This window comes from Echeneis naucrates, chromosome 8 (assembly GCF_900963305.1).
Source record: "Echeneis naucrates chromosome 8, fEcheNa1.1, whole genome shotgun sequence".
Taxonomy (NCBI): Eukaryota; Metazoa; Chordata; class Actinopteri; order Carangiformes; family Echeneidae; genus Echeneis; species Echeneis naucrates.
This window is the reverse complement of record NC_042518.1, coordinates 4,364,210-4,391,637: the sequence shown is the minus strand read 5'-3', so window position 1 is coordinate 4,391,637 and position 27,428 is coordinate 4,364,210. Positions and strand designations below refer to the sequence as shown.

Genomic DNA, 27,428 nt, shown 5'->3' with positions numbered 1-27,428 from the left:
CTGGAAAGATTCAGCACTTCAGCACTTCAGTTTACAAACATCCAATTACACGCAAAAGTTGATTCAGACTTTTACCTGAGAAAAAAATCAACAATAAAATGTTGTGATGTGATGTGATGGTTTGCGTAAAAGTTGATTAGAAGTGGATTTGTTTGATTTGTTTAATCCAAATAGACTCCAAGAGAACTGTGACTACTTAAAGAAAGGAAAAAAGTGTTGCAAATGTCTGCTCAAGATAAACTCAGTCCACCATTGGCCTCCAATCATCTTTGTTTGTGTCTTTCGATGTCAATGCTGGAGCAGCTTTCCTGAGAAAAAATTAAACATAACTCCACTTTGTTTTAGATCTGAAGAAAACTGTTGCAAGTCTTGCATCACATTACAGATCTGGACTTGCTGCATATTTCAGTCGTGATCTTCAGAGTCAACGTTAGACATTTAGCTCATTTGCTCACTTTGACACAATCAGAGAAGCTGCCACAAGTGCACGGGTGGTGAAAAACCCCGGTTTCAGTGTCGTGGCCACAGATTCACACCACTAACATGCACAAGTAGCAGCACTGAATCCTCCACGCTAAATTGGGAATACAAGTGTGATAGTTTTGTGTGCAGCTGCAAACTCTAACAGCTAATGAGTGCAAATTTCTGCTTTAGAGCGATGTTACTGTATCAGCATCAAAGGCTCTCCACATAGGGGAACAGCTTTGACCAGGATGGACCAGCTCAGCCGTGCAACTTCCTGCTGCGAACATCCCCAGAGGACATTTCATGCTGAGAGAATCGAGAAAGAGCAGGAGGAGTAACAACTGCCATGTTATGTGACTTCATTGTTTCACAGGCAGATCTGTTTGTAGTCTCTGAAGCATTATGTCCCAGACTGTGTTCGATCCGCCAGTCAAGGATGGAAGCGGTTACGGGCAGCTGGCGGGTGCAACGTGTTTCTGCACTGTTTCACACATGCCAGAATCTGACACGATTTTAATGCATTCAGTTGTTCAGTTGCCTTGTACACTTGCAAACAGCCCAGCCATTGAGAAATAAAAGCTGGCATCCTGCTCCTACAGAGGAGAGAATCCAACACCCTCCGATGGGACCCAACAGAGTACACCTGTGCTGTGCAATTCTCGTTCCAAGACGAGATCCAAGAACTTTTGGAACGAGTTTTAATTGTATTTGACTATGCACTTGCATGAAATAGTGGAGGTGTGCACAATTAGGTCCAACTCATCAGGTGTTGGATTACTGAAACATGTGTCCTAATTAAAGCCCGGAGACTGCAGACTGCAGACTGCTTCATCTTTTAAATAATTGCGCTGATGTGCGTTGAACATCCCTGAATACTTATCTGACTGACACCTACTCTCCTCCTTCATATAGCCCGAGAATTTAAACTGAAAGAACCATGTTAAAGAGCATCTTTCACAAAATAGCCGCATAGGAGGAAAATCAGAAATCCCTTCAGAATGCAGTCAGAGATTTAAAGTGAGCTTTCTTTTTTCTCTTATATATAAATAAATTGCACACTACAATTTTTTGATCCACCAGACTTTTCTCATTTTATTTAATCCCAAACACAAAGTTTTCTTTTGCAAACTTCCACCATCAATATCTTAAGAGATTCGTGATAGACATTGACCGATTGTTGCAGACAGCCGAGTTCCCTGCAGATAAGCACGTCAATACCCTTTTAGCACTTCTCCACCAGGTTTCTCAACATTTTGCTTCCAATCAGTTGTGTACAGTATGTAACACTGCTCTTATTGCTTTGTGATATTTGTTAAGAGAGAAATCAGAGTAAAACCTTACTTTGGCTTTTCACCGCATAGATTTGCGGACAAATATATTGTCAAAATATTTAGCTTTCATCATATCACAGAGGATTATTCAGCAAACATCAGGTTTAAGGTTGGAGCCCACAAAGTGCTCAAAAACAAACAGAGCAGCTCATTTTGTCACTTTGCACCTAAAACTCCTATAAACGAGACCATAGACTACATTTCTGATAAAATTGCCCAAAAGAAATAACAGCCAGACTGAGTGCCGTGTCACTCCAATTTCTCACCAGAGCACTTGCACACGGTGACTCAGAACAATTTACTCCCGTCATTGAAATGTTAAAGACAGTGACTGGTTAGCAGTCAGCGCGACAGCTTTGACAGAGGACGGAGGACACGGAGGTCGCGGCCTCAGCACATCTCTCACATGCATTTTTTATGCATTTGTGTTTTTTAAGAGGAATGAATGGTCTGAATGGTCTCAGGTTAATATGGAGCCACACCTGATCCCTGTGTCCTGACACTGAAATGTACTGACACCACCTGTTCCTGCTCGATGGTAAATTACTGAGGTTAAACGTTGCTGTGAATCTCCCGCCGCTGAGGTGTTGATTGGCGTCTGCATTCATATTTTCCGGCTTTCAGTCATCTGACAGTAAAATATTTTCCATCTTCTCGGAAGTATGGACGGCGGAGGCGCGGCCGATGTCTCAAATCTGACCAATGGTATTGGGCGCACTAATAAACAACATAGCCCCGTCCTGACCCCGGCTGCTCCGCCGTTAATGGCAGTGTCGCATTAGGAAAAATGGCGCCCGGTGTCAGCGGCAGATATAAGCATCACTCATCTGATGATAAACTATGCATTCGAGGGAAAGTGAAAGGGTTCTGCTTCTGTGCAAGACCTGATAACTCTCTCCAAAACATATCTCGTCCTTCAGCAGACTGTTACAGCGAACCTTTTTCAGAGAAAAAAGAACCCAAGAAGTGATTAAATTCCTGCCTTCAGCCACAAAGCGACTCAACACTCAGAAGGATATAGCACAAGCCAAGGTCATTGCATTCACATTCCAAAGCGTGGCTTTTCGGACGCGTTTGGCTGTTGTTGCTTTTTCCTCCGAGCTCGCCGGGAAAGAAATATGAAGTCTGCGACACGAAGGAGAAGGAGAGGAATTGGTCAGAGAACTATCAATGAGGTGGACCGTAATCTATTACAATGACGTTCCCAAGGATCAAAAGCAATGAGCTGCTGACTGTTTAATAAACTACAAGCTTACACTGCAGTTCGGTCTTAACTATGATTCATTACTGTCACTGGATGCTCTATGAAAATAAAGGAGGCGCCCGAGGAGGCTGCTGTATTGCAGCCACACTAAATTGCTGTAAATTGCCTCTGCATTACATGTAAAGACTTTCTCTGGAGTTCATTTGGGTCTATTTTCTTTCCCCTTCTCTTTATTTTACCACCAATTAAAAATGCATGAAAATAGAAGTTGTAAGCTCCTCGTGAGAAGCTACTGTGTTTTAAAGTTTACATACTTAAGGCACAGTGTGATATTTTATTCATGAATGTGTTTCCTTACATCATAATTATAGAGGTAGACTCAACCAGTTTGCCTCAAAGTCACGGCTGACATTTTCTTACTTCTCTGAAGGAGCTAACTGCACTGAATCCTCTCCAGCTCTTGAGGGCTTCATCTCATCTCTAAATGAACTCTTTAGGACACTCCAGCTCTGTGGAGAAGATAAAAGCTGTCATATTGAGGTCAGAAATCTGTAGAATGAGAGGTAATACATTACTTATCACTAGGGATGAAAATTTCCCACATCTTAAATTTCAGGAGAAAAAAAAGAAAAAGAAAAAGAAAACTCATCTCCAATATGAAATTCTGTTTCATGTCATCCACTGAGACGCTGAAAATGTTTGTTTTAAACAGAACCATGTATCGCTTAATTATGCATTTTCATCTCAGATGCTTGTCTCGAGAATTTCTGGCTGCAAAGGTGAAGTTGGAGCTGTTTTTCTTTGCATTTTAAACACCAGAATTAAAAAGCAAAGGTGCTGCTCATCACAGAAATAAGGCTGTTTGGAAGGCCAGCCAGGGACTGGTGGGAATTGAAAAGCACACACACACTCGCACATCAGCAGCAGCAGCAGCAGCGGGGCTCGGGTTGAGGGCGTTGCTCTGGTTAAAGCCAACGCTTGGCTGAATCATTACAGCAATGTGAGTCCACTCATTAGTCAGTTTCTGTGGATACTGGAAACAGCTTAAAAGTGCCTTTAAATGGTCACACACACACAAAAAAAAGTGTACTGTGTGCTCAAGCGCTCATATTTTTCGTCAGAGTGCAGGACAATCTATAATTTATTCCGCTGGATTCATTGTTATTCTCATTGGGGAAGAGGAAAGTCGGGGGAATGTGATAGGGTGTCCTTTTACTGGTAATTAGCAGAGCGGCAGATGATGTCTTTCTCTTTCTTTTCCTACTTTCTTTCCTTAAACTTGTCATGAGCGTGTCAACTTGGCGACATTGCTGACATGCAATCTGAAGCTCACCACGCGTCGAGGGAGAAATGGTACATAAAGGTCGAGAAACAGAGGCAGTCAGTGGTTCGAACGCCGCCTCTGTTTAATTCAGGGCTTTCAAGGGTGCATGGGAAGGACACAAATGAGCGATCGTAGCAGACAGTTTATTCCTGTTTTCATCCAAACAAATCTCTGTGTCTGCCGTGTTGTTCCTCTCCAAGCAAACAGTGGCGGTGATGTAGGATAAAAATGATAAATATATCACAAAATCTATTAAGGTAGCAGTTCGCTCCCCTTCAGCGCTGGAGGTTATGTTTATGGCGTAAATGATGTGAGTGGAGAGAGACTGCATTTACATCAGGCTCATTAAAGGACGGAGCCTTCTCATGTTTTAGGCATCACACGCCAGATTCACAGACATATCTGTGTGATAAATAACAGCCGAGCTCTTGACACAAGTCATCAAATTTTCATCACGGTTTTTAAAACGTGGTAAAGTGCAGGTAATAATAATAATAATAATAAAAACATTTATGTGGCTCTTAGTGCCACAGCAGGCTCAGCCATCATCCGCTGTCATCCACTGCTTTCGCACTTTTAAGACGTGCAAACAGAAATAAAACCGAATGATAAAGTGTTACTTCCACAAATTTGACAGGTAATAAAGAATCCCAGACCAAGCTTAACAAATACATTAGACCATTGCCCTATAAACCCAAGGACATATTAGAGCAGTTGGAGAATATTCATTCATAAATAAATAATGGTGAAACAGCTTATGGGGGCATCTGGTTTTATATTCATATTAGCCGCTGTGCTCATGAAACCATGTATCATGATAAAGAGGATTCATGAGCGCAGAGTCTCTTTAAATTATGGTTCCTTCAAGCCTTTTGTTCCTGTAGAGAAGCATCACATAAGGAGCCGGGCACAGTTTCTCGTCTTTTTACCATTTAATCCAGTAATGGGTCATTCCCAGTGGATAAAAAATAAAAATGAAAACACATGTTGGTCAGAGGAATAATCACACAAAGTCAGACAGAGGCTGACAGCTGGTGAGCGACTGGCTATTTGACAGGCCGCTGCATGTGTTCCTGTGTGGTACCTCCACAGCTTCGGTCAGAGGTGGTTTAATGGTTTTCAAATGGCCAGATAGTGACTGGTAGACACATCTATCAGCTTTTCAGCACAGCCTACCAAGTGTGAGAGAGCTGGTGAGTCCATTATCCCCGTTTACGGTCCACTGGGTCCATTTCCAGATTTGTGTTCCCTCCTTAATCCTGCAGTAAAACTTGTTGCTTTCAAATGTGACAGTTTTGTTTCCCACCCGGCTCATGATGCTCGCTCATGCAATGTTAAAAAAAAAAAAAAAAAAAGCCAACTACATTTGCCCTGCCTTGTTGCTACTTTGTCCAACTGTGCGCTTCTGAAGTCTGTTTCTTCTTTTCTGATATTTTATACATCTGTGGCGGCATGCAGGCTTTTTCTGCAGCATCCGTCAGGGGAAGGCAAACCGGAGTCCGGGTGAATGGATCACAAGTGTGATCTCCATGACACATTCCATGCATACAATACACAAATGCAAAAGAGGCGCTCGGGCGTTGACCTGCATGCTGACAAGTTCACGCATGTTTTATCTACCTTGATGGGAATATGGCCAAACGCAGAAATTAACAGGAAGTGCTGTCAGTGGAAATATGCTGAGCAGCACGAAGGGTCATTACATCTGTCTGATGCGGGTCAAGTAGATCAGATTTAATTCATACTGCCATGGCTGGGATTAACACATCACCCCGAGAAAAGCATATGTTCTGCTCCTCTATTAAGAACTTCAGCCACTGTCTCAACAATGCTCAGAAATATATTCATATCATATTATAGTTTGTAATGATTCAATCATGTTTATGTCATGAAAACATGCTAGTGGCATCAAATAATTCATCATTCATTCACATTTATGAGAAATCTAAAGTGGGACTGCGAAACCATGCAACCCAACCTCCCCACCCATCTCACACACACACACACACACACACACACTAAACTGGACCCAGATGAATATGTGACAAATATCGACTTTAAAAATCTATTACTACTATTGTGATGCTGAGCTATTTTTTTTTTATATATAAGCGTGTTATTTTCATGACAGAAGAGAAATCAGCGCAGCAGCGTAACAGCATTGTGATTGGATGTCCACGTGTGTGCACATCTATATTAAAATCAACTCAGCATTCGGATGGCTCTGATCGAAATCGGGATGAGCAACAATTTCTCTTGGTGCTGATCTTGGTGTATTTGGCTTTGTCTGAAATCACCAGATAAAGAAAGGAAGGAAATGACAGGAGGGGATAATAAAAAGTCAATAAAGAAAAACAAGGAAGCAAAAAGGATTAAAAAAAAAAGAAAACAAGTTCCCATTTTCTATAAAATTGGTCGGGTTTTGAACCATTGATGGGTCTCCAGGTGCAGGGGCCTCAGTCTGCAGGTACTGAGGAGCATCCAGCAGTCCTGATGACACGGGGCGCATGGCCTTCAGCCAAAAGACCACACACACACACACACACACACACACACACACACACACACACACTTCGCTGAGGGATACACCCCACCCAGCCCCACTGGTGCCGTGGATCACTGCTCATGTTGTCCAACACTGTTCCGCCTGGGAAAGATCTCAGCTATCAATCTCCAAACTGTCAGCCGCGTTGACCCGCCGGACCCCCGGACGAATCCTGCAATAAAAATCAAACAGGCTTTCCTCCCTGTAGTGGAAGTCTGCCGCTGTCTTGTCCTGCTTCAAAAGAAACCCTGTGAAGGTTGGGTTAGGGTTAGGGTTAGTGGCCGCCGCCTCTATATACGATGAAGCTCAACTTGCTACAAACTGTTCCGGTAGTGTGGCTGCAGATTTTTACATCAGATTTAGAATCCCTGCGTCATCGCCCACTTGAAGGGGCCATGAAAAACAAGCACATCTTGTACTATTTATGAGCTAATCGTCGATAATTGCCCTGCTACAGGGGTAGAGTCTTTACACGACCCGTCTTTCTTTATGGAATAAAATTACTTACAGTTAGGAGGTGGCACCAGTGTTCACAGCTGCCGTTATTCTTTTTTTTTTTTATGTGAGACCTCAGTAATTGTAAGGCCCAGACACTTTATAATCTGTTGTTACAGACAGGTTCATGCTGGTGACCTTTAGCTGTGCCAGCACATGCATATTATACTTAAGGTCTCACACCTCCCTGCTAGTAGCCCTCTGTCTCTGTCTTTCCCCGCTCCTTCCCTTGAATTCCAACCTGCCTTTCTTGCCTTCTAAAATCAATTATTATTGATTTTCCTGCACTCTCTTGGGGTGGAGTCAAAAGAGGGGACAAAGGAGATAAAACCACAGGCGAATTGCTAAAGTAACTCCACTGTACTGTAGCGGGACTGATATTATCGTGAGTGGGGAGTTAGAAGCTGTTCTGACTCTGATTCATTTGCTTCCTGAGAAATGTCCAAAGGTTCAGAATGTCGACGTTGGCCAAATGCAGGACCGGATGTCCTCTTGTAGCGGCATAAAACAACACGCCCATTAAATCAAACGCTCATAATCTTGCCAGAGGATTTCAAATTGAAATTGTTATTGCTTCTTAAAACAACATCTGTTTTTTCACCTGAACATGAATTCCTTTCCATCGCCACTCGAATTAAAAGTGTTCAGTTATGTCAAGTGGGAAATTATTGTGCAATCAAAAAGAAATACTTCAACTGCTGCAGGTTATGCACCTACATCATTGACCCATCAGTCAGACTGCAAAGCTTCTTCTGCCGTCTATAACAAGGAAGGAGTTACTGGCCTCTACAAAGGTCATTTTGTATCATTTTGAATTAATAAAACGACTCAGAAACTGCTGGATCAGGAGGAGACTGTTCAGAAGACTGTTTTGATTAAGTGCATCAGTTCTACTTTGACAGCCTGTGGGAGTATTTCCATGGCATGTCACTCTACATTTCATTATAAATCAGCTGCACTTATGTGACAGATATAGTGACCAGTTACTCTGCAGATTGACTTCTATGGCTGTCAAACTTTTTCGTATATGGAGATAGAAGAAACTAGAATTTGACTTAACTAATATTCTACGTAAATATAAGCAGCTGCCTTTTTCTCGTCAGATTACTTTGTATTCCCTCTGCTCGAAAGAAACGCATCTCTTTTGTCGCTTGTATGAATTTAAAGTGATAAAACTGCATGATCTAGTTTCAGGAAGGTGACGTGGAATATTTACTGTTCATTAAAGCAATAAAGGCGATAATGTGACATCCGCTCTTCACCTCAGCAGTTATTCCCCCCCCACCACCGGTGTTAAATGATGTCAGATGGACACCTTCACCCACTCAGACAATGTTTGTCATCACATCACAGCTCCTGCACTTCAGTACCGTTCTGCCAGGACAAAAAAAACAAAAAAATATTGAAATAATAATCCTGCCCAGAAATGTTGAGCCGCTCGTGTACTGCACAGCCTTGAGGTCTCAGATAATAGTGTCTGCTGCGGCGCTGACAATAAGCAGATTTGTGTGCTCATGTTCTTGGTTGCCCAGCATCAAGTGGATCCAAATAAGATAAGCGGGGATACTCAGAGCATATGTGTCCTGCTGCTCCAATACAATTTGTGACGCCAGTGAGAATATTCATGTTTATATGGAGGCAGGCAAGTTGCAGATCTGAAAACTGAGCCCGGTATTAAGTCGTTACGCACATTGGTGACACCGGAAACGTTCTGTTATTGTCCTAATGCTGCATCGCTGAGTCTCCACTGACCACCGATACCCAAAACCTGAAAGCTGCGTGGAGCGACGCTGAGGACAATGTGTTGGAGAAAAGCTCCCTCTAGTGTAAGAATAAGTTCAACTCCAAACCACACAGGCACTTTGAATATTTTTAATCAGATTTTTCATTTTGTATTTGCATGGGTAAACCAACAAAGTATATACACATTTGTCTTTTTAGAGGAATTATAAAAGGAAAAAAAAAAAAGAAACATTTAAAAGTGCATATATAATAACAAACAGAAATAAATTAACATAGAAGACTGACACAGTCGGAGCAACTTGAAACAAAAAATAAAAACTAAAAAAAAACAACAACAAACAAAAAAACAGGCAAATGCTGGAACACAGGCCCTAAAGTGAAATATAAGAATTAAAAAAAAAAAGAAAAGAAATAGGCCAGTTCAGACAATGCAGATGTCAATAATTACCTCAAGAACCTGGTACAACAACGAATAGAGAAAAAAAAGAAAAAAAGAATCACAATTAATGCAACATACTGTACTTTACAAAATGCCTTAAGAATAATACATAAAAAAGCACAAGACTAGACTAAAAGGTCGGAGTAGAGATGTGCTATGGATTTAGCACAATAGTGTTAAAAATAATAATGAGACTTATGACATTCATTCCTAACACAGCTCTTTAGTTTCTCTATCATCCAGACACAAACTAAGCGACAGTTTGTTTTGTTTAAGGCTTCTGAAAAGTTTCAGTATCAGCTGTTTATAGTGTTAATGTTTTTACAGACGTCCTCTAAAGCCTCACGCATCAGCCCTAAAGTTAAAGTATGTCAGCCAAAATCTCACACGACTGGAAAAGGACACCCCTGTGCTGCTGTAATAAAGTATCTGAAGAATCTTACGTCCGTGGCTCAAATTTTGGGATTTCAGGGCCATTACAACTTTGATTCAGTGGCAAAATACTCACTCAAACGTGTGACGTATCAAATCAACAACTAATGTTCTCACCTTGAAAAAGTGGAACTTTTTCTGACTCTGTTAAACACACACACAAAAAAAAACAAAACAAAAAAAAAAACAAAACAAAAATGCAACCAGCCGTCCTAACAATAAGTCAAAGCAGAACTCTCTCCTTTTTGTATGAAGCCTGTGTGAACAAGTCGTGATTAATGTACACCCACTTTGCCAGTTTTCAGAAAAAAAAAAGCAACCTGTGTCAAAAAAAGAGATGGTTTATTAAAAAAAAAAAAAAAAAAAAATCACATCATGATTAAAACGATGCGGCATAAATACTAGAAAAATTGTTGGCATGTCCTTGTTCATAATGTATTGTAATATAAAACTATAAATGTACGATCTTTCTTTATTGCATTTGGCTATATATATTTTATATATTTATCTTAGAGACTGACCACATCTTCGATGCAGCAGACAACATTTTAACAGGGGCTGACAAAGTGTTATCACTGAAGTGAATTCATGGAAGGCCTTTTCACAATGCATACATACATACATACATACATACATACATACATGAGGCTATTCAGTAACCACATCAAGATTATCGTATCCAGAGTGTCATCTCTGCTGGTGTACAACAGTAAATATTAAACATCTTGTCAAAAACAAAAATACATTAACCTACCAGTTTGATAGGAGCACCCAGAGAGCACAAATCAGCAGAGATCAAAAATTTAAGTAATGAAGGAAAGCGGACAAAATAAGACGAAATGGTAAAATGCTACAAGCAATTATGGCATTAAATAGATTTTCATATAGGAAAGATATTCATGTTGATTTACAAGATGGAATAAAATTTACTCTTTCTAAATATTGGAATGGTGTGCAAATTAAGCGATAGAATATACCGGCCATGCTGTTTTTCTACTGTACATAGCTGCAGACTTTTGCATAGATAATGAAATACATGCATTAGTGTTTTCATGCAATACTGCATTCCTTATTAATTCTTAATTCTGTACACTGACTGTATATTAGCAATTAAAAGGTTTAATAAATAAACGCATTGATTGTAGTGAAGAAAGAAGAAATGTTTTGCTTCATTTGACATTGATCCTTTATGACATCGTCTTTCAAAGGGGATATTTTTGGGTTAACTGCGAGGAAAAGCTCTCACGTGGAGTGCAGTACTCGACTTCGGTCAATCAAGTAACTGATGAACATCGTACGATGAGATGATTATTAGATTATTGCTTTACCACTACTACGCTGGCCAAGGCAAAATAAAAGAAACTGATTTAAAGGATTTTTTTTTTTTTGGGTGATTGAAAGCGACTATTTTGCTGACACTGAATGACAGCAGCTTCCTGTAACACAGAACAGGATCAAAGTGATACCATCGACATTCAGCTCTGCGGTGTACTCCATCTGAAGGATTTGGGTTCAACAACTATTGAATGAGCTGCCTGCTTTTGGGGTCTCATCGTACGTGCTGTAAACAACATAACCCATGAACGTGATGGCTGCAATCGAAACTTTTTAAGAGTGCTGCAGCTTTCAGATTTCTGCCCCGTACGGGAGGAAATGTCCGAAAAGATTTGGCTGGTTACAATTTGATCTCAAATTACATAACAGTTTTTATAAGGAATATACAGTATTACAGGCCGTTGCTTCCAATGTCCCCAAATAACTAAATGAAAATGTCAAAAATGAGGGGGCATCGCTAGGTAATGCACTGGGGTTTGGCTACATAAATGGATTAACAATCCAAAATGCAAATCTAGCAAATGTAAGGACATGATTCAATTCCAAAACACACACAAGCCACAACAGCTTAATTATAGAATTTTAAAACAGGCAAACAAGACGGCAAAAGCCAAAATTACATGAATTTGTCCTCCCTTGACCCAAAGTGCCACACACAGGTTCCTGATAGATCACAAGGTTAAGTAAAAAAGAGCAGCTACAGGAATACGACCATATTTAAAGAGTAAGTATGTCATTCATGTGGGCCGTCAAAGTTTGAACCCAACAGGCGCAACAAATTTCGGATGGAAATTGCACAAAGTGGCTGGCCAGTGAAGTGATGAGCTCACAGGCCAACAGCAGGTAACTTTTCCACAAATCTATATTACCGCCTAAGAACAGCAGACTTAGTCAGTGCAGAACAGTGATAAAAATGTTGTGAGGATGCGCAAAGAACTGTTGAGTTGATCACTATTGGCAGGTTTTGCTAAATGTTACTTTTGATGCTCTGGCTTCAAACACATTATTAAAAATAAAAAAAAAAATCAAATAAAAACACTGCTGGGTAGAATTTGGGAAAACGCTGCATTCGACTTGCGACCATTTAAATAACATACTTAGACCTTTAACTCGGGTGGTATTTCCACGGAAACCATCTGAGAACCAATGTAAACCTGGTAGATGCTACAGAGAAACAGTGGAGAGAAATACTGTCACCTGTAATTCAAAGATTATGCTAATGCTTAAAGTAAAACCTGCTTGCTAACGATTGGCTTTTAATGGCATATCCACATTCATTACGCACAGACGTTGTTGCTGGTATCTGATGTATGAATATCGCAACTGCAGGCGGGCTACAGCGGTAAAGACAAAGTGACACCAACCTATCTCTGGTCTATCGATACACAGAAACACTGGTAATGCCATGCAGTGCCTGATCAGTGGGAACATTCTGTCCACACGTCACCATTTGGACAAATCAGAGGCCTTCGACAATGAACTAAATGGATCGTTATGAATATTCTGTTTCAGCCTGATGGAGGGGGGGGGGGGGGGGGGAATAAAAAAAATATTGTCCTCTCCATTGAGGTACCACAGGTTATGCCAACAGGTTTCTAGGTCACTGAAGTCTGTGGGGGTCACAGTTCTGAACGTCTGAAAATAAGTTCATTTAAGAAATATCAGTGCCAGAGGAGCAGTGGTCTGTTACAGCACCAGGTGTAGTGAAGGGGTGATATTTTTATTTTTTTTTTTTAATGACCCCTGAAACATTGAGATGAATGTACCCTTTTACCATTTCAAGTCTAAGGCCCGTGTACACTACTTTACGATATGTTTTGAAGTTATGAACAGACAGCATATTAAAAATGAGATAATTGCATTATTAACTGTTCTGGGTCAAAGAAAACTATCTTATCTATACAAAGTGCAAACAACACAACATTCCTACTCAGTGATGCATACAGTAGTAGACTACTATGTTGCCAAAGGCAATTATTTGATTCCATGTACAGCATTTGAAGGCGCTTAAGATTATTTTCATCTTGCTCATTGAAAAGAAATGGATTATATACTATATACTTTATGTCAACATCTGTACAGACACGTACGTCCCTCTCTGTCCATATTCTGTATGTGTGTGTGTGTGTGTGTGTGAGTGTGAATACATTTATACATATTAATGTATTCATACACTTTGAATTTAAAGGGTTTCATTCCAAAACATCATTTTGTTTGAAGGAAAAAATGTCAGCTTCTACAAGAAATCTAATAAAATAAATTTCTACTGAAAAAGTCTTAGTCATAAACAAAAATAAATCTGCTGCGCGTCGTCAGATACTCTGAAGTTATAATGTGATGCTACTTCTGAGCCTTTCTCCATGGCTTTAGAAAAAATAAACAACCACTCGCTACCCCTTTAACTCGTGACATGAGGTGAGTGGAGAAAGTGTGTGCACGTGTGTAGAAAAACAAGGGTCATTTTGATTGATTGAAAACCAAGATGAATGTTCAGCCACTCCTATTTCGGAATGAAACTCTTTTCACTGCGATTGTGTGTGTGTTTGAGCATATCAGGTCTGTTTCAGTATTTGTCAAGAGACTAGAGTTAATGTTATGGTTTTGCTGTCACTGTCGTTAAAATCAGAAACATCTGAGGTCTGAGCTTCAACAACCAGCTGATTTTCATTTTAAATCTGAAAAATGTATTTAAATCTTAACGTAAACTCTCAAGCTATGCATCACTGATGCATACAAGGTAAAACATTTTACTCAATCCCATCATAGTTTAGTGTTTAAGCTGCTGCATTTTTTATCAGGTTTTTCTGTCAGGATATTTTTCAAAGATTCCAGTTGGGATTTCTGTCAGCTGTCATACAGGCCTCAAGTATGCACAACCAAACAGGCTGCGCTGTTCAGCTGAATGCATACGGCATGCTTATGTAGCTCCGTACCAGACATGTGCTTGGCACCCAAAAATGCAAAAGGAGTCCAGATTTTTTTTTATGCAGTAAAAGAAACAAAAACTCAAAAGCTGGCTGCCAGTATTCAAAACCTAAAGCCTCAATTTTATGCAAGTGTACAAAACCATAACGCCAAAAAATCTGTCTCTTTACAAATACACATGGTGCTCACTGAAACTTACGCACAAAGAAATTAGCTGCAATGTGTAAGTTCGATCTGACTACTATGACTGTATCATTGAGGCCTCTGTGTTGTACGTGCAGGAGATTGCATGCTCGATGACAGCTTTCGGGAAGATGCCATCCTTTCAAGCGGCTTCTTCCCGTTTGTGGGAGACTTAAGACTTACTTCAGAAGTGGAAGACTTGGACTTGCCTACGTTCAAAATAGAGCGGCCGAGAGAGCTGGGGGGTTTGGAAGACTCCTTTGTCTCTGACTTTTTCTCACCTCCATGAGTCTCTGCAGATGTCTGCGAAGACGAAGCGTCTCCAGCGATCTCCTTCGCTTGTCCATTTTGCTTGCACGTCCTCTCTGAGGTCTTTTTGGCAAGCATAGTGCTTTTTCCTAAGTCAGCCGACCGGCGGCTTTCCCTTTGCCGAAGGGCACTCTTAAAGAAGGACAATCCCTTTTCCTCTGATTTGCTGCTGCGCTGTATGTCTCTGGTGGACACACTTGGTGAGCGCAGGCTCGTGACAGAAGAGCTGCTGCTGGAACTTCTCACAGACCTTCTTTCAAGACGGTTAGTTTCCCCACTCTTAGAGAGTGAAGAGCGACCTCCCAAGCTGCCTCTGAGATTGTCGACCAGAGGGCTAGTGTGCATAGAATCTCTGCTGAAACTCCTTTCGACCAGACGTTTGCGAGTACCTGTGGCACTTTTCTCTGTGGCACTGGAACTCTTCTTTGCAGTTGGTGACGGAGAAGCTGAGGACTGTGGTGTGGAGCGGACACAGGACTTGTGGTGTGGCGTAGCCTCGAGGGGCTGACTTGCTTCCTTTGCTTTCGAAGGAGTCCCACTGGGTGTTGAAGTGCTTTTCTTGGCATTTACGCTCTTTTCTTTAGTATTGCTCACCTTCTTGCCTTTCACGGGTGTGCTGGAAGATGTCTCAGAAGCAGTTTTATAGGTTGAACACAAACGTTTTTTGCAAGTTTTCTCTTGCTCTACTTTGCCAGAGCTCTTTGTGGAACCCGTGCTTTCTGCCTTTGAAACTAATCCTACGATGCTGCTCTTACGTTTCTGTTCTTTCGCGGGAGTTGCTTGGGCAGGTATTATGTTTTGGTCTATAGCTGTAATCTGGTTGTTGTTTTCAGTTGGCTCATTTTTCGTGCTCTTCTTTTCCACTGGAGTGGGAGCCCTGCAGTACATCATGTCTACGAAGCGTTTATTGTTGTCATGGTCACTGAAGTTGCTTTCCACCATGGATGAAGTCCTGCTGCCAAAGTAGCGTTCATGTCTACTGTAGCTGCCAAAGCAAGACGTGGAAACCTTGTCATCACAGGCTTCCCCTATCCTCTCTAGAGGAGGTGAACATCGAGAGTCCAGAGAGAAACGAGATGGCGAGTTGGATCTCATGTGCAGCTTCGCAGAGAGAGACCAAGATGGTTTTATCCCACTGTCGCTCAAGGCTAAAGGACTAGCGATGGATGACCTTGAGGACAAGCTCTGACGCTGAATGCTCCTCACGAAAGGGCGGACAGAAAACCCTCCTAAAAAAAAAAAAAAAAAAAAAAAAGTAAACATGAGAGATAATATTATTTGTAAGTGGTTACAACACCAATTTCAGTACTACTAAAATTTAATTCTTATGACATGGTAAAAAAGAAGCTTTAAATAAAAAAAAATACAGATAAAAGCTGGCATATGTCTGTCACAACTTGGATGCACAATCAATGGTGAAATCAGTGAAAGTCACTATTAAACACCAGTCTGCCTGGCCAGCAGTTTTAGGACCACATATTCTGGATGGTTACATGAAACCTACATTTATATTAACCACAAACAGCAGCCTAGGCCGGCATCTGTCTCAATGTGGACTCCCTTGGAATTCAAGGTTTCCCACTCTGCTGAGCATGTTGTCTTGTTTGTCCCAGTCACTTTCTGGGACAAACACTTTCTGCTTCGTCGTCCTTACAGCGAGTCTGATTCCATTGTTTTAAAATTTGTGGTGCAGCAGGGGGGATTTCAAACTCCGGAGGCTGTCATGCCATCTTTTGGTTCCAAAAGAAGTATTTTAGGAGTAGTACACTTTCATCATTTAAGCCTAAAAGTCCTGGACTACATCAAATATATAGTTTTTTATATTGGTTTTGGTCTCCCGAATTTCTGTTGAGGATAAAAAGTTTCTAACTATAGACTTGAAAATGTGAAGAAAATGACAGGAGTTTATGTGCATGCAATGAACTGATAAAATTAACTACAATCCGACAGATGTATCATCACAGCAAAAAGAAACAAAAATCGAATCTCAGCTGCTGTCTCACCATCATCCTCACTGCGTTCGCCTGGAAACTCTACTGACTCAGCCAGTGAAGCCAGAGAGGTGCGTCTGGATGAGGCTCCGGAGGCCAAGCTAGCAGGCCTGCTACCAGGAAGTCTGTTGATCCAGTGGTCACATAGAGATGAACTGGTGGAGCCTGTGTAAATAAAACAATAAAACACTTCAACCTCCTTTTCATTTTTCTTTTGGGAATAACAATACATTATACAACAATGGAAAGCAAAAGTTTTGACTTTCACACCAGTCTTCATCACAACATGGGAATACAGACAGATAGTAGGAAAGAAATGCTGACCAGCAACAGAGCTGTTGGCCGACCAGGATGGAATAGCAGTCCTCCTCTGATAGAACAGTATATAGGCTGTCTGCTGACACACGTCATCGTCAGCTACTGCTGAAACCTCACTGTCATCAAAGCAGTACCACTGACCATCAATGGAGTTCTTGCAGTAAGCTGCAAGAACAAAGCCAAAAGAGAACAATGAGTTAAAAACTGATGATGAATGGAAGATCACCATCATCGGGCCTCCTCAGTTCATTGCATTACCAGTGTAGTGGCCGCCATGCATGTTCCCATGGTGGTTGCACACAGCGTACAGGTCGTATAGGTAGTCGTCTGGGTTTCTTCCCAGGCCATAGGGTCTTCTCCATGGCGACCAATGGGAAGGTAAACTCCAGCTGCTTTGACTCCTCTTAACCACATGAGGTGCCATGTCCATGCCCATCAATGGGAATCTCACCATGTTCTGCATCTTCACCCTGCGGTCCCCCTCCTGAAAGAAAACAAGACACAAAAACAGATCAGCTATTAAGGAGCAATTCCTGTTTACCTGCTACTTAAAGTACTCAGCAGCTAAATCAGTAAAAACAAGTGACCATTTGTCTCACTCAGATAACTGTTCCCGTTTTGCAGTTTGTTTTTTTATTTTTTCTTTAAAAAGTATCTAAATGAGCTGAAGTACCTGTCTGAACCTCTTGAGATGTAGTATGAGCACATCTGGCAGCGTCCACAGGCTGAGCTTGATGCGGCCCTGCTGCAACTGCTTGCAGTGGGGACAGCGCCAGGCGTCATCTGGAGCCAGCTGAAACAGACACACAGCTCAAGCAGCAGCCACGAAGAACGTGCTCGCAACCACACTGTCAGTTTTCCTCTTGCTGTTCTCTATTCTCCACCAGAACATTCGCAGGCAAGTTAAACCACAATGTACGTGCAAGTCTGCACTAAGACTTTCTAGTTCTTTTCCCCAAACATGGCATTAAGAGTCACAGTAAATCTGATATTCATTTTCCAATGTCAAATCGCTGACTGCAGTAACTATGCTATATTTCTTGTCAAGGTGTTACCTGCTCTTCTTTAGTGTAGAGCTGAAAGCACTGAGCAAGGGTGCAGGCCTGCGGCTGATGATGATGTTCTCTGTGCAGATACACACTCTCAGCATCAGGAATGTACTCCTCCTCAGTGTGACCAAACAGACTGTGAGGTATGAAGTATAAAGTCAGACATTCATCCAACAGTTCAGCCATGTATTTAAAGTATAGTAAAGTCTTAGATGATTTAAATGATTTACATGTTACTGTTTTAAATTTATTCTCATTTGCTTCTAGATTAATTAAAATGTACTGAATAATTTGGTGATTTTATATTTAAAAGGCCCAATAGGGTTGTTGTTTTGTTTGTTTTTTTTTTTGGCGGGGGGGGGCAGTAATGGTACACATTGTAATGATGGCATTAATACTACTGAAACATTGCCACACCTTCAACTGTAAAATTGTGTCCCAAATTAGCAGACCAAGGTGCAGCCATGTGTGGCTGAATTTCTGTCACGTATCAGCATGAACTTTATTCTTTCATAATGTTAAGTATTCTAAATTAAAGCTGGGCCTGTCATTTCAGTTGTGCTTTCCACATAATTGCTTACTCAGCCAGCTTGTTTGACAGCCTGCTAATAAATTAACTTCAGTACATTTTTTTTTTTACCAAATGTTTGCAAGTTATTAAACCAGTGGTTTAGCCTGTTCTTCCAACTTATCCATGTTTAAACAAATGTTGACGTATTCAGTGTCTCCAAATGTTTTTTAAAACTGTAATATATTCTTCCAAGTGATGATTACAGCAACCAAGTCTGTTATTTTGTTTAGTTGGATGGAAATAAAATAAAGCACATTGCAAAAGTGCAGCAAATATGAATCCTTTTTACTCACTAGTCCTTTGTCTCTTTGTCCCACTCTACCACTATCTTCACATGTGGTGGTCCGCCTTGTCCACAGGATTTGTATGCCCTGTAATGGAAACAAAGGAAGTAATTTAGGCAGGTGTCATTTACAAAAAGGGACCCTTTGTGTTTTTACAGGCCATTACATTGCAATCAGTCAGTTAATGTGAATGATTTTAGCTGATGGGTTAATCCAATCTGAGAAGTGTTTTTATTTTTTGGTCTAAAAGAACTGATGTGACTTCAAAGCAGAAATACATGTCTGCTGACAAAGATTTTCAGTTTAAAAGGATCATGTTTGCAACAGGTAACAACATAACCAGAGACATCTTAAGTGAAAGCACCTATTGAGCAGTCACATTGATGTGCAAAACAACTTTAACTGCACTTTGACTTGCATACCTTTATGGGCCAGCAAAGTTGTGACTTGTTTTATTATGGAGGTTATAAGCAAAATTAACCTGCTAAACTGGCATTTTAACAAACAGTCAAAATCCTGTCAGGGCATGTCATCTAAGCAGGTTTGTGAGACAAACAGAACTCACAACATACGCATGATAAGAGACGTTTAAATGCATAATGATAAACAATATGAAATATTCTGCAGATTTTCACCCTCGTTTGCAGATGTACAGTATTTACTTTGATTTCCACCCGCTCAGTTTTCATATTGCTTTGTTAGTAATGCTGAGAGCAAACATTCAGGCTAAATATTTCACTTATTGAAAATGATTTACGGTTTTGCTAAAATTACTGTTCTACTATGCTCATGACTTTTTTTTTCCCACAACGTGCAAGCCCAAGACAGAAAGGGTGTGTAGAGTTCCCAAGAACACATTAAATCATTTTGCTTTTTTTTTTAATACCAGGGAAAGGAACAGTGTAAACTGTCAGAGTTGTAGCAGGTGGTACAGTGGTGAAGTGGGCGTATTGGCATGGATTGTTATTGGTTTGTGTATCTTGGCCCTACACTAAGGCGTACCTCACCCGCACCCAGTGCCAGCTGGGACTGGCTCCAGCCCCCACGGATAAGCAATATGGACGGATGGATGGATGGGTTTGTCCTCATACAGCCTCAATTTACATATGAATTAAGCACATTTTATGTAACATCCAAACCGACCTTTCCACTGTTGGGTGACACAGCGGTCGCTCATCTTGGGGAAGGAGGTAGGTTATACCAACAACGCCAACCACTCGAAGACTGAAGGGTCCCACCTTCAGATAAAGACAACATTTTTAATACTTGTGAGGCTAGTCCAGATGAGTCGCTAGCAAGGAAAGTTGCTGATTTCCCTCTTTTTGAGGGCCAGTAGTTGAAAGCAATGACCTTTCAGCATGCATTAAAAACATTTACTGTCCATTCAGCGTACAGAACAGACTGAGTGCCTGCTTATCTTCATACCTGAATGTAAACCCCTGGTCTCAAAAGATGACGCATTTTCTCCAGGATCTCTTTCTGTAGAGCATCCCAGGTCACAGTGCGCTCCATGTACAGTACAAAAGGGAGGCCAAACCTAAAATGACATAATGTAGCTCTATAAGCAGTCCAAGGCTTCATTATTACATTTTGGGGAAGGTTTTGTGTTGCAAAGATAATAAAGAAAGTTTTCTTATGTGATACCTCTTCCCTTGGTGGCCAGTGCAAGCTCTGTTACACACTAAAAGGATGATTTTTTCTGGTCCCAGGTTCTTATTGGGTGATGCTGTTACGGGAGTCATGGCCCCCTGCATGAATGAAGGCGTCCTGCTGATTTCTGCCCCATATTTCAAGTTGTTATGATTCAGATTTGCAAGAAGACTTCCTGTGATTATACAGGAAAAAAAAAAAAAAAATAAGTGAAGACATACTGTGATCTACTCATTCGATTTGATAAAGTATGAATATTTACAACATATAAAAAGTGTTACCTCTTTTTGTGCGTATATTTTCCAGTTTGAAGGTCTCTGGTGTCTCAAAGGCGAAGATGGAGTCGCTCTCTTGAATGATGTCAAGATCGTCGTCGTCATCACAGAATGAACGATGGAACCCATCGTAGTACATTTCGGTCAAAACAAACTGAAAGGAGAAAAAATAAGACATTCCAAAATAAACATCTCAATATTCCCTTTAACTGCCAGTTACATTAACTCTCATGACATTTTCACTTCACCATTATTCATCAATGTTAGCACCCGCCCTAAAGTGTTTATAAATCCGTTATTATAGCACACACTAAACGAAAACAGACCACATAAGATACTACTACTCGGAGGCACACCTCTTAGGAACACTCAGCTAACACTGTGCGACACTGATATAGCCTCACTGTGGCAGACCCAGAGCTGATAAGTGACGGGAATAGCACCTGGTCCATTGGGATCTTGGTCTCACGTGACACAGCATCTCTGAGGCGGTAGACAGTGCTTTTGAGAGGAACAGCTACTCCAATCCTCATACAGTGAGAGTACTTCCCCTGGTACACCACTGTCACATATAGAGGCCTGGCAAAAAGAGGAACATTAAAAGAAAAAAATGAAAGAAATAATATGAATTGAAGGTAGTCAGAGTGCAGTTTGCTAGGATGATTTACTTTGATTTTACTGTAACCATGAGAAAACCTTGACATTTGCTTTACAGCAGCAAAACAAAGACCAAGATTTTGAAGTATTTCCTTCCTCCTCATTTCCTTTGCTGCAGAAACACCTAAAACGAACACGCTGTTATTATGGTTTGAAACTCACACACTCCTCCCATTCCTCTCTGCTGCACCCTCACCCCCTCGCCCACGCAACACAATTGCCAAACCAGGTTACATTCCTCCCTCTTTGACCAGAGGGAGGAACACTGCATTTGCTTCAGGTCCTGGTGAACTTGTCAGCATTCATACGCTCAAAAATACATCAGTGTAAACTATTAGCCTTTTGAGGAACCTCTACACACTGTTTTAGATTGTGTAAAATGAGGTAAAACAAATACTGTGCTCAAAAAAAAAAAAAAGACTATAGTTTTATGTAACTCAGGTGTGCACTCACCGTGTATGGGGAAGTGGGATGGGTAAGGAGATGCAGAGGAAGGGATCAAATGTATTGCTCTGCTTTTGGCAATGTGGGCAAGTGAGAGAAGACCTGTTTGGACAAATGGCATGTCTTAATATTGCAGAGAGACAACATGGACATAACAGAACTGCTGCTGGACATTAAGCCTACCTGTACTGAGCCTGAAACAGTTCCTGTACAAACGACCCAGCAGAGAGAGGCGGAGAAGGCCCCTCTAAGCTTTGGTCATCTTCTTCAATGGGGGGCTAAACAATCACAAACCGATTCAAAGAGTCAGATCTTTCATTCCTAAAATAATACTGGATTCATAAGTTAGTGTGGAAGTCTAACAGCCTTCAGATACTTTCACATTACTGACTTGTCCCGTGAAATGGGACAAAACAAGATGATGCAAGTCGGGTTCACCACAATTGTGTAGCAGCTCAATTGTTCGATATACTGAGTTTCACTAACATCTGTGAAATAAAAGGTTTAAAAATAATGCTGCGGTGAAGATTAATATCACCAGCTGTCCTAAAACGAAGAGATATATGGAGAAACAAAGAGCAAACACTATACCAAACTCACCTTTATAGGCAGCCTGCTGCTGGGGTTAACTGTGTTGAGATCCTCGTGCACCCTGTCCAGCAGCCACAGCAGGAACTCTTGTGCATCGTGCTGAGCATTCCCTTTAAATTGTGTGGCATTTTTCGACACAGCATTCTGCAAGGAAACAGTATGTACCAGTATAGAGTTGGTCATGAGCTCTCATTCGCAGCAGCGCCTACACAACGTATTTTCAACATGCACACAAAGGTTAGTGCATGTTTCTCATGAGCACGACACGACCCCAGATGAAGATGGAGGGATGGCTGTTTCTCATGGTTTCTTGTGTGAAAAGACTAAACAAAACACAACATTACCAACTACGTGTACAAAGACTTAGCCCATCCTGAGGACACTTTCAGGCTCAGCAAAGTTTACAACACAAACTCTCACACGCAATTCCTGCAATACACACTCACAACTGAACCATAAAACTGTACGTTCAGGTCATTTACAGGCTTTTTTTTAATGCTTTGACTGATTACAAACACACAACTGCAGTCATCATTGACTTGCCCCATGTCACTCTTACCTTAAAGTCTCTGCTGTGCTGTGGGGTGTACTCGAAGGTCCACAAAGCCCGCACAAGCCCTGACAGCTGCTCCGTAACTTCTCCTTTGGCCAGAGGACCCTTCTTCTGCAGAAGTACACCGTTGGTCTTCGGCTTGTCCTCGCCCAGCTCCTCGTCTTTGTAGTGCTCCAGGACGAGGTACTCGGCAAAGAGTTCAGTGTTACTGAGGCACTGCAGGATCGCGTTCATGAAGCAGGTATTCCCGTGGTTTTTGAGACCCGACACCCCGGGCACCCTCTCTCCGGACAGGAACCCCCCCATGTCCCCATCGTCCATGGCCACATCTTTACTCCCGGATTTGAAAGTGGAAAAGCCCCCATCGTCCTTGTCTTCCTCTGGAGGTACTTCAGATCCAAAGTGTGATAAGGCTGTCAGCGTCCTGAGGACTCTGCTCATGAAGCTGCCCACGGAGCGCACGGAGCCTCGCCTGAACAGCTTCTTGCTGAAACTGGACTTCTTGTCCTTCGTTGCGGCTTTGCAAGACATGATCTCTCCCCCTTCGCCCCCGTTTCACAGGCGACCAAGTTACACAGACAAGTTATGATGAGGGTGATGACGACGATGAGCAAGAGCCATCTCGGCGGCTGCTATCGATTGCTACATCTCAAAACGTTACAGCAGCAAAGGCATTTCTCAGTTGGTTCCCCCCACTGAAGCCCCACCGTGGCTGATGTTTGGTCCCACTTGCCGAGTAGCGTTAGCACGCCGTGCGCTCCTACCTGGCCGAAAAAGCGCTCCGAGGCCGGCTACCTACCGAGTCGGGAAGCGCCAACGCGAACATGGCTCGGGTCCGCTGGCTTGTCTTCTGAGACTTTGCTCCCCAGCCGGCTTGTTATATTTATTTATTTATTTATTTATTTTTGCGGTTTAACTTTTTCTGCCCCGCAGCGACGAACCGACAGCGTCGTTAGCCAAACGAGCTAACGGCGGCGCTAGCTACAATAACAAGAGCCGCGAAAGCAGTGACAGTCCGAAATGTCCAAACGACACAGAAACCGACAGCCCGCCATGTCGAGCCGGCGAGGGACGTTAAAGTGGAGAAGAAGTCAGAAATTTGGAAAACCTCGCTTTTATTCCATATTCTGAGGCACACTGGGGCTAGGCTATTAAAAAATAACAAGTCGTTTTACTTCTTCTTCTTCTTCTTCGTCGTCGTCTGCTTCTTCTTCTTCGTGTTGTTTATGTTGGCAGACAGTTTAAGAGTCTGCGCAGCCGCGTCAGCGCCACCTGCTGGAGGGGAGTCAGATAATAAGAAAGCCGTGTCATATTAAATTAATATAATATAATATTGCTCCTGTATATGAACTAGGAAGTAAATTAAGAACACAGACGGAGGTTGATGATCCACCAGTTTTCTGCCGTGTGTTTTGAGCAGCACGGTGGAGTAGTGGTTTACGCTGTCGCCCCACAATAAGTTCAATTCCTGGCCAGAACTAGGTGAGTGATGGTTACAGCAGATATGATATGGCTTGATGGTAGAATAGAAGACTATATCGGCAGAGGGGACCCCTCAAGAGACCGGACCTCCCCAGTGACTACTAACTAGACCAGTCCAGACCCCTCCTAGGGATTAGGGCCTCCACAGATGGGACCCCTTCAGAGCCCCCCCAAGAGACTCAAGACTGGACCCAACAAGAGACTAGAGGCTAGACAGGACCCCTCCAAAGACTAGACCGGACCCCCCCCCCCCCGAGACTGGATCCCTCCACAGACTAGAGACAGCATTGGTCATGTTACTGCTGTAACCACGTGAATGAAGAACAAAGATGAGTTCAAAATGACCCGACAGTTCAATGCAGGTTTCATCAGATTTATTTCTAACAGTCTGAAAGTCCTTCACATGCTTTGAACAAACTTTCACTGAAAACAGGCTTCCATCTTACCTCTCAGCCAAAAAGCCCAGATTGGTGCATAATTGGTTGTAAAATTAGCAGGCAGATGAATTTTTATTTATAAAAAATGGGCATATTGTGTGATAATTTAATAACTTTTTGTGTAGAAATTATGTTTTGGAATTCTACAGTCAGATTAGTTTGCCACCACTCAGCATGGCATTCTGCACAATAAATATCTGTTAACTAAACACATATCTTTCAGAACACTGCTATTCATGTAGCCAGAGCAATTATACTGATTTTGTTCATTTTGGTGTTGGAACTACAGTTAAATATTCAAAGAAGTAAAATTTTCTCCCAATAAAAAGACTATTAATTAGAATCACTATCAAGAACCGATTTAGGTGTTTTTATGTTTTTGTCTGCTTTTCTCTGCAGGTTCTGAGTTGTTTTGTGCCCTGAAGTTAACACAGAAATCTGGCACAGACAAAGTTTTTGGGTTTTTTTTTCCCAGGTTAGTACACGTTTTCCAAGAGGTGATATGGTGGCTGAAGTAAGAGTGAAGTGATTGTCACGTTTCTTTCCTGTCAGTTCTCTCTTCTACCTGAGGGAGGCACAAGAAGCTTGGGAAAATAAAGAAGAAACAGAAACAGAGGTGCATGAGTACAAAAACATGTTTTATCATTGAACTATCACAAAGCTATGTGTTAGAGGGAGACAGAAAAAATACACTATGATGTGTCTGGTGTGTAGCCCACAGTGTGTATTTATTATTGTTGAATACTGCTGTCTTCAGTATGATTAGATGAAGTAGACTTGAGAGCATTAGAGTATTTTAATCAATGTTTCCTTTTCTCAGCAAAGTATCTGCAGAAGACCGATCCAGACAGTAGAGGGGAAGAAATACTAAGACAAACTAATATTATTTTATTATATCGGGTGACTAGCAGCAGTTTTATCTTCTGTCAGTCAATCATTCATTATGTTTTTTTCAAAAACATCAGTCCCTAAAAAATGTGATGAGACAGCTGTTTTGTCTAATTACCAAAGACTCACATGGCCTACCTTTCCGCTCTTGGCTTGCACATGGCAAAATAAGTTTATTCTTTGACACATATTGAAGTCTCTCCTGAATAAACTGCTGGTTAGAGAGACTTCCTTTTTTCTCTGATAAGGAACTTTTTGTTGGAAGGTTCATGCGTGTAGAAATAATACTGTCAGACATTGCTACAGATCCATGAAAGTGGAAGACAGATTTATCCACGAGGTAAACACCATCTACCACTGCAGTTCACAGGAGCTCCACTTTGTCTGTGGCTCAGTCAGAGGAAGAGAAAGTCACCCAGTTATGTTTTTCTGTTAATTTTAGGCAATGACCCATGTGTAGCTATTATTAGGTGGTGTTCAAACAAATTGCTCACCACCTTCTGACATCTAGTCATCCCTGCACGTTGGGACCTTTAGAAGAGTTTTCTTCAGCTCCTTACGAGCGGAACAAAGTAAAATCTGTGTAGGTGTATTTCTGAACCTGTCAACACTGTTGTTTACAAGTTTTGTTTAGCTCTGACTTCTGGTGAACATGCCCACGTATACGGCATGTCAAAGTATCACAACACAAATCTGACAATACCACAAGGATTTGTAGTGCAATGTGGTAAAAAAAAATAAAAATAAAAATAACTCCTTCTCTATGAAATACTGCAGCAGAAAGACAAATGGTTGCACCAAGTGAGCTTTGATTGAGTGAATAATTATATTTAGAAATAAATATGTGTAGGGGCCTGATGTTGGCATTAGACATTACAGATGTTTGAAGATGTGTCAGCTGCAGTACTTCTACAGCAATTCTTCCATAGAGTTACTGTACCTACAGGACTTTAATCAGGTTCAGCCTTGGGTTTTGATTTTCTCTTGGTGATAACCAAACCCTTCACTTGTGATTTGCCATCAACGCTTCTAACAGTTGGAGCAAACTGGGGACGTTCTCCAATGATGTGTCCATGGTAACAAGGCAAAGGGTCACATGTCTCATCACTCAGCGTAGGAAAAGCCTTCTGCCTTATTTTTCTGGGATCTTAAAATGAAGTCAAAACAAATCAAAGACGCAAGTCCACTTTTGTTTTTGTTTGTCACCCCCCCCCCGTTAGTGTATTAGATATAAGCCCTCTGATGTAATTCTCCAGCCCGCAGCTTTCAACTCCTTGTCAGATTGTCTTTGTATCATTTGCAGCTCAGGAGCCTCGTTCAGTCAGTCACAAAATCAAATTTCCTCTCTGAACATGCAGTAATGAGAAAACACCAAAGTCAAAATCATAACCCACCTACATAATAAGTATTAATTAGTACTGATTATAATACTGGAAAACAGCAGATTTTGTTGATATGGGGCCTTCACGGGAATGCAAAGTGGAACCTGCACGTTATTGGGAAATTAT

The 27,428-nt window shown here is 41.5% G+C and overlaps 1 protein-coding gene across 1 annotated transcript; it reads right to left on the bottom strand.

The window, feature by feature from the left end:
- Nucleotides 1–11,353: 11,353 nt before the first annotated feature.
- On the bottom strand, nt 11,354–24,309 carry usp31 (ubiquitin specific peptidase 31). The gene is made up of 16 exons (XM_029507825.1): nt 23,120–24,309; nt 22,570–22,704; nt 22,153–22,247; nt 21,979–22,071; nt 21,312–21,447; nt 20,875–21,022; nt 20,588–20,768; nt 20,369–20,480; nt 20,087–20,181; nt 18,953–19,030; nt 18,095–18,224; nt 17,713–17,832; nt 17,298–17,523; nt 17,046–17,204; nt 16,734–16,886; nt 11,354–15,959 (listed from the first exon to the last, which is right to left on the bottom strand). The coding sequence occupies exons 1-16, from the start codon at nt 23,642–23,644 to the stop codon at nt 14,491–14,493; spliced, it is 3,855 nt and encodes a 1,284-aa protein (XP_029363685.1). The 5' UTR covers nt 23,645–24,309; the 3' UTR covers nt 11,354–14,490.
- Between the last annotated feature and the right edge of the window lie 3,119 nt (nt 24,310–27,428).

Coding starts and splice junctions, on each gene's coding strand:
- usp31 (XM_029507825.1), bottom strand. CDS start 23,644: ATGTCTTGCAAAGCCGCAACGAAGGACAAGAAGTCCAGTTTCAGCAAG. Junction 21,448..21,978: donor ATCCCACTTCCCCATACACG/GTGAGTGCACAC, acceptor TCTTTTTGCCAG/GCCTCTATATGTGACAGTGG. Junction 19,031..20,086: donor TGTCACCCAACAGTGGAAAG/GTCGGTTTGGAT, acceptor TTTCCATTACAG/GGCATACAAATCCTGTGGAC.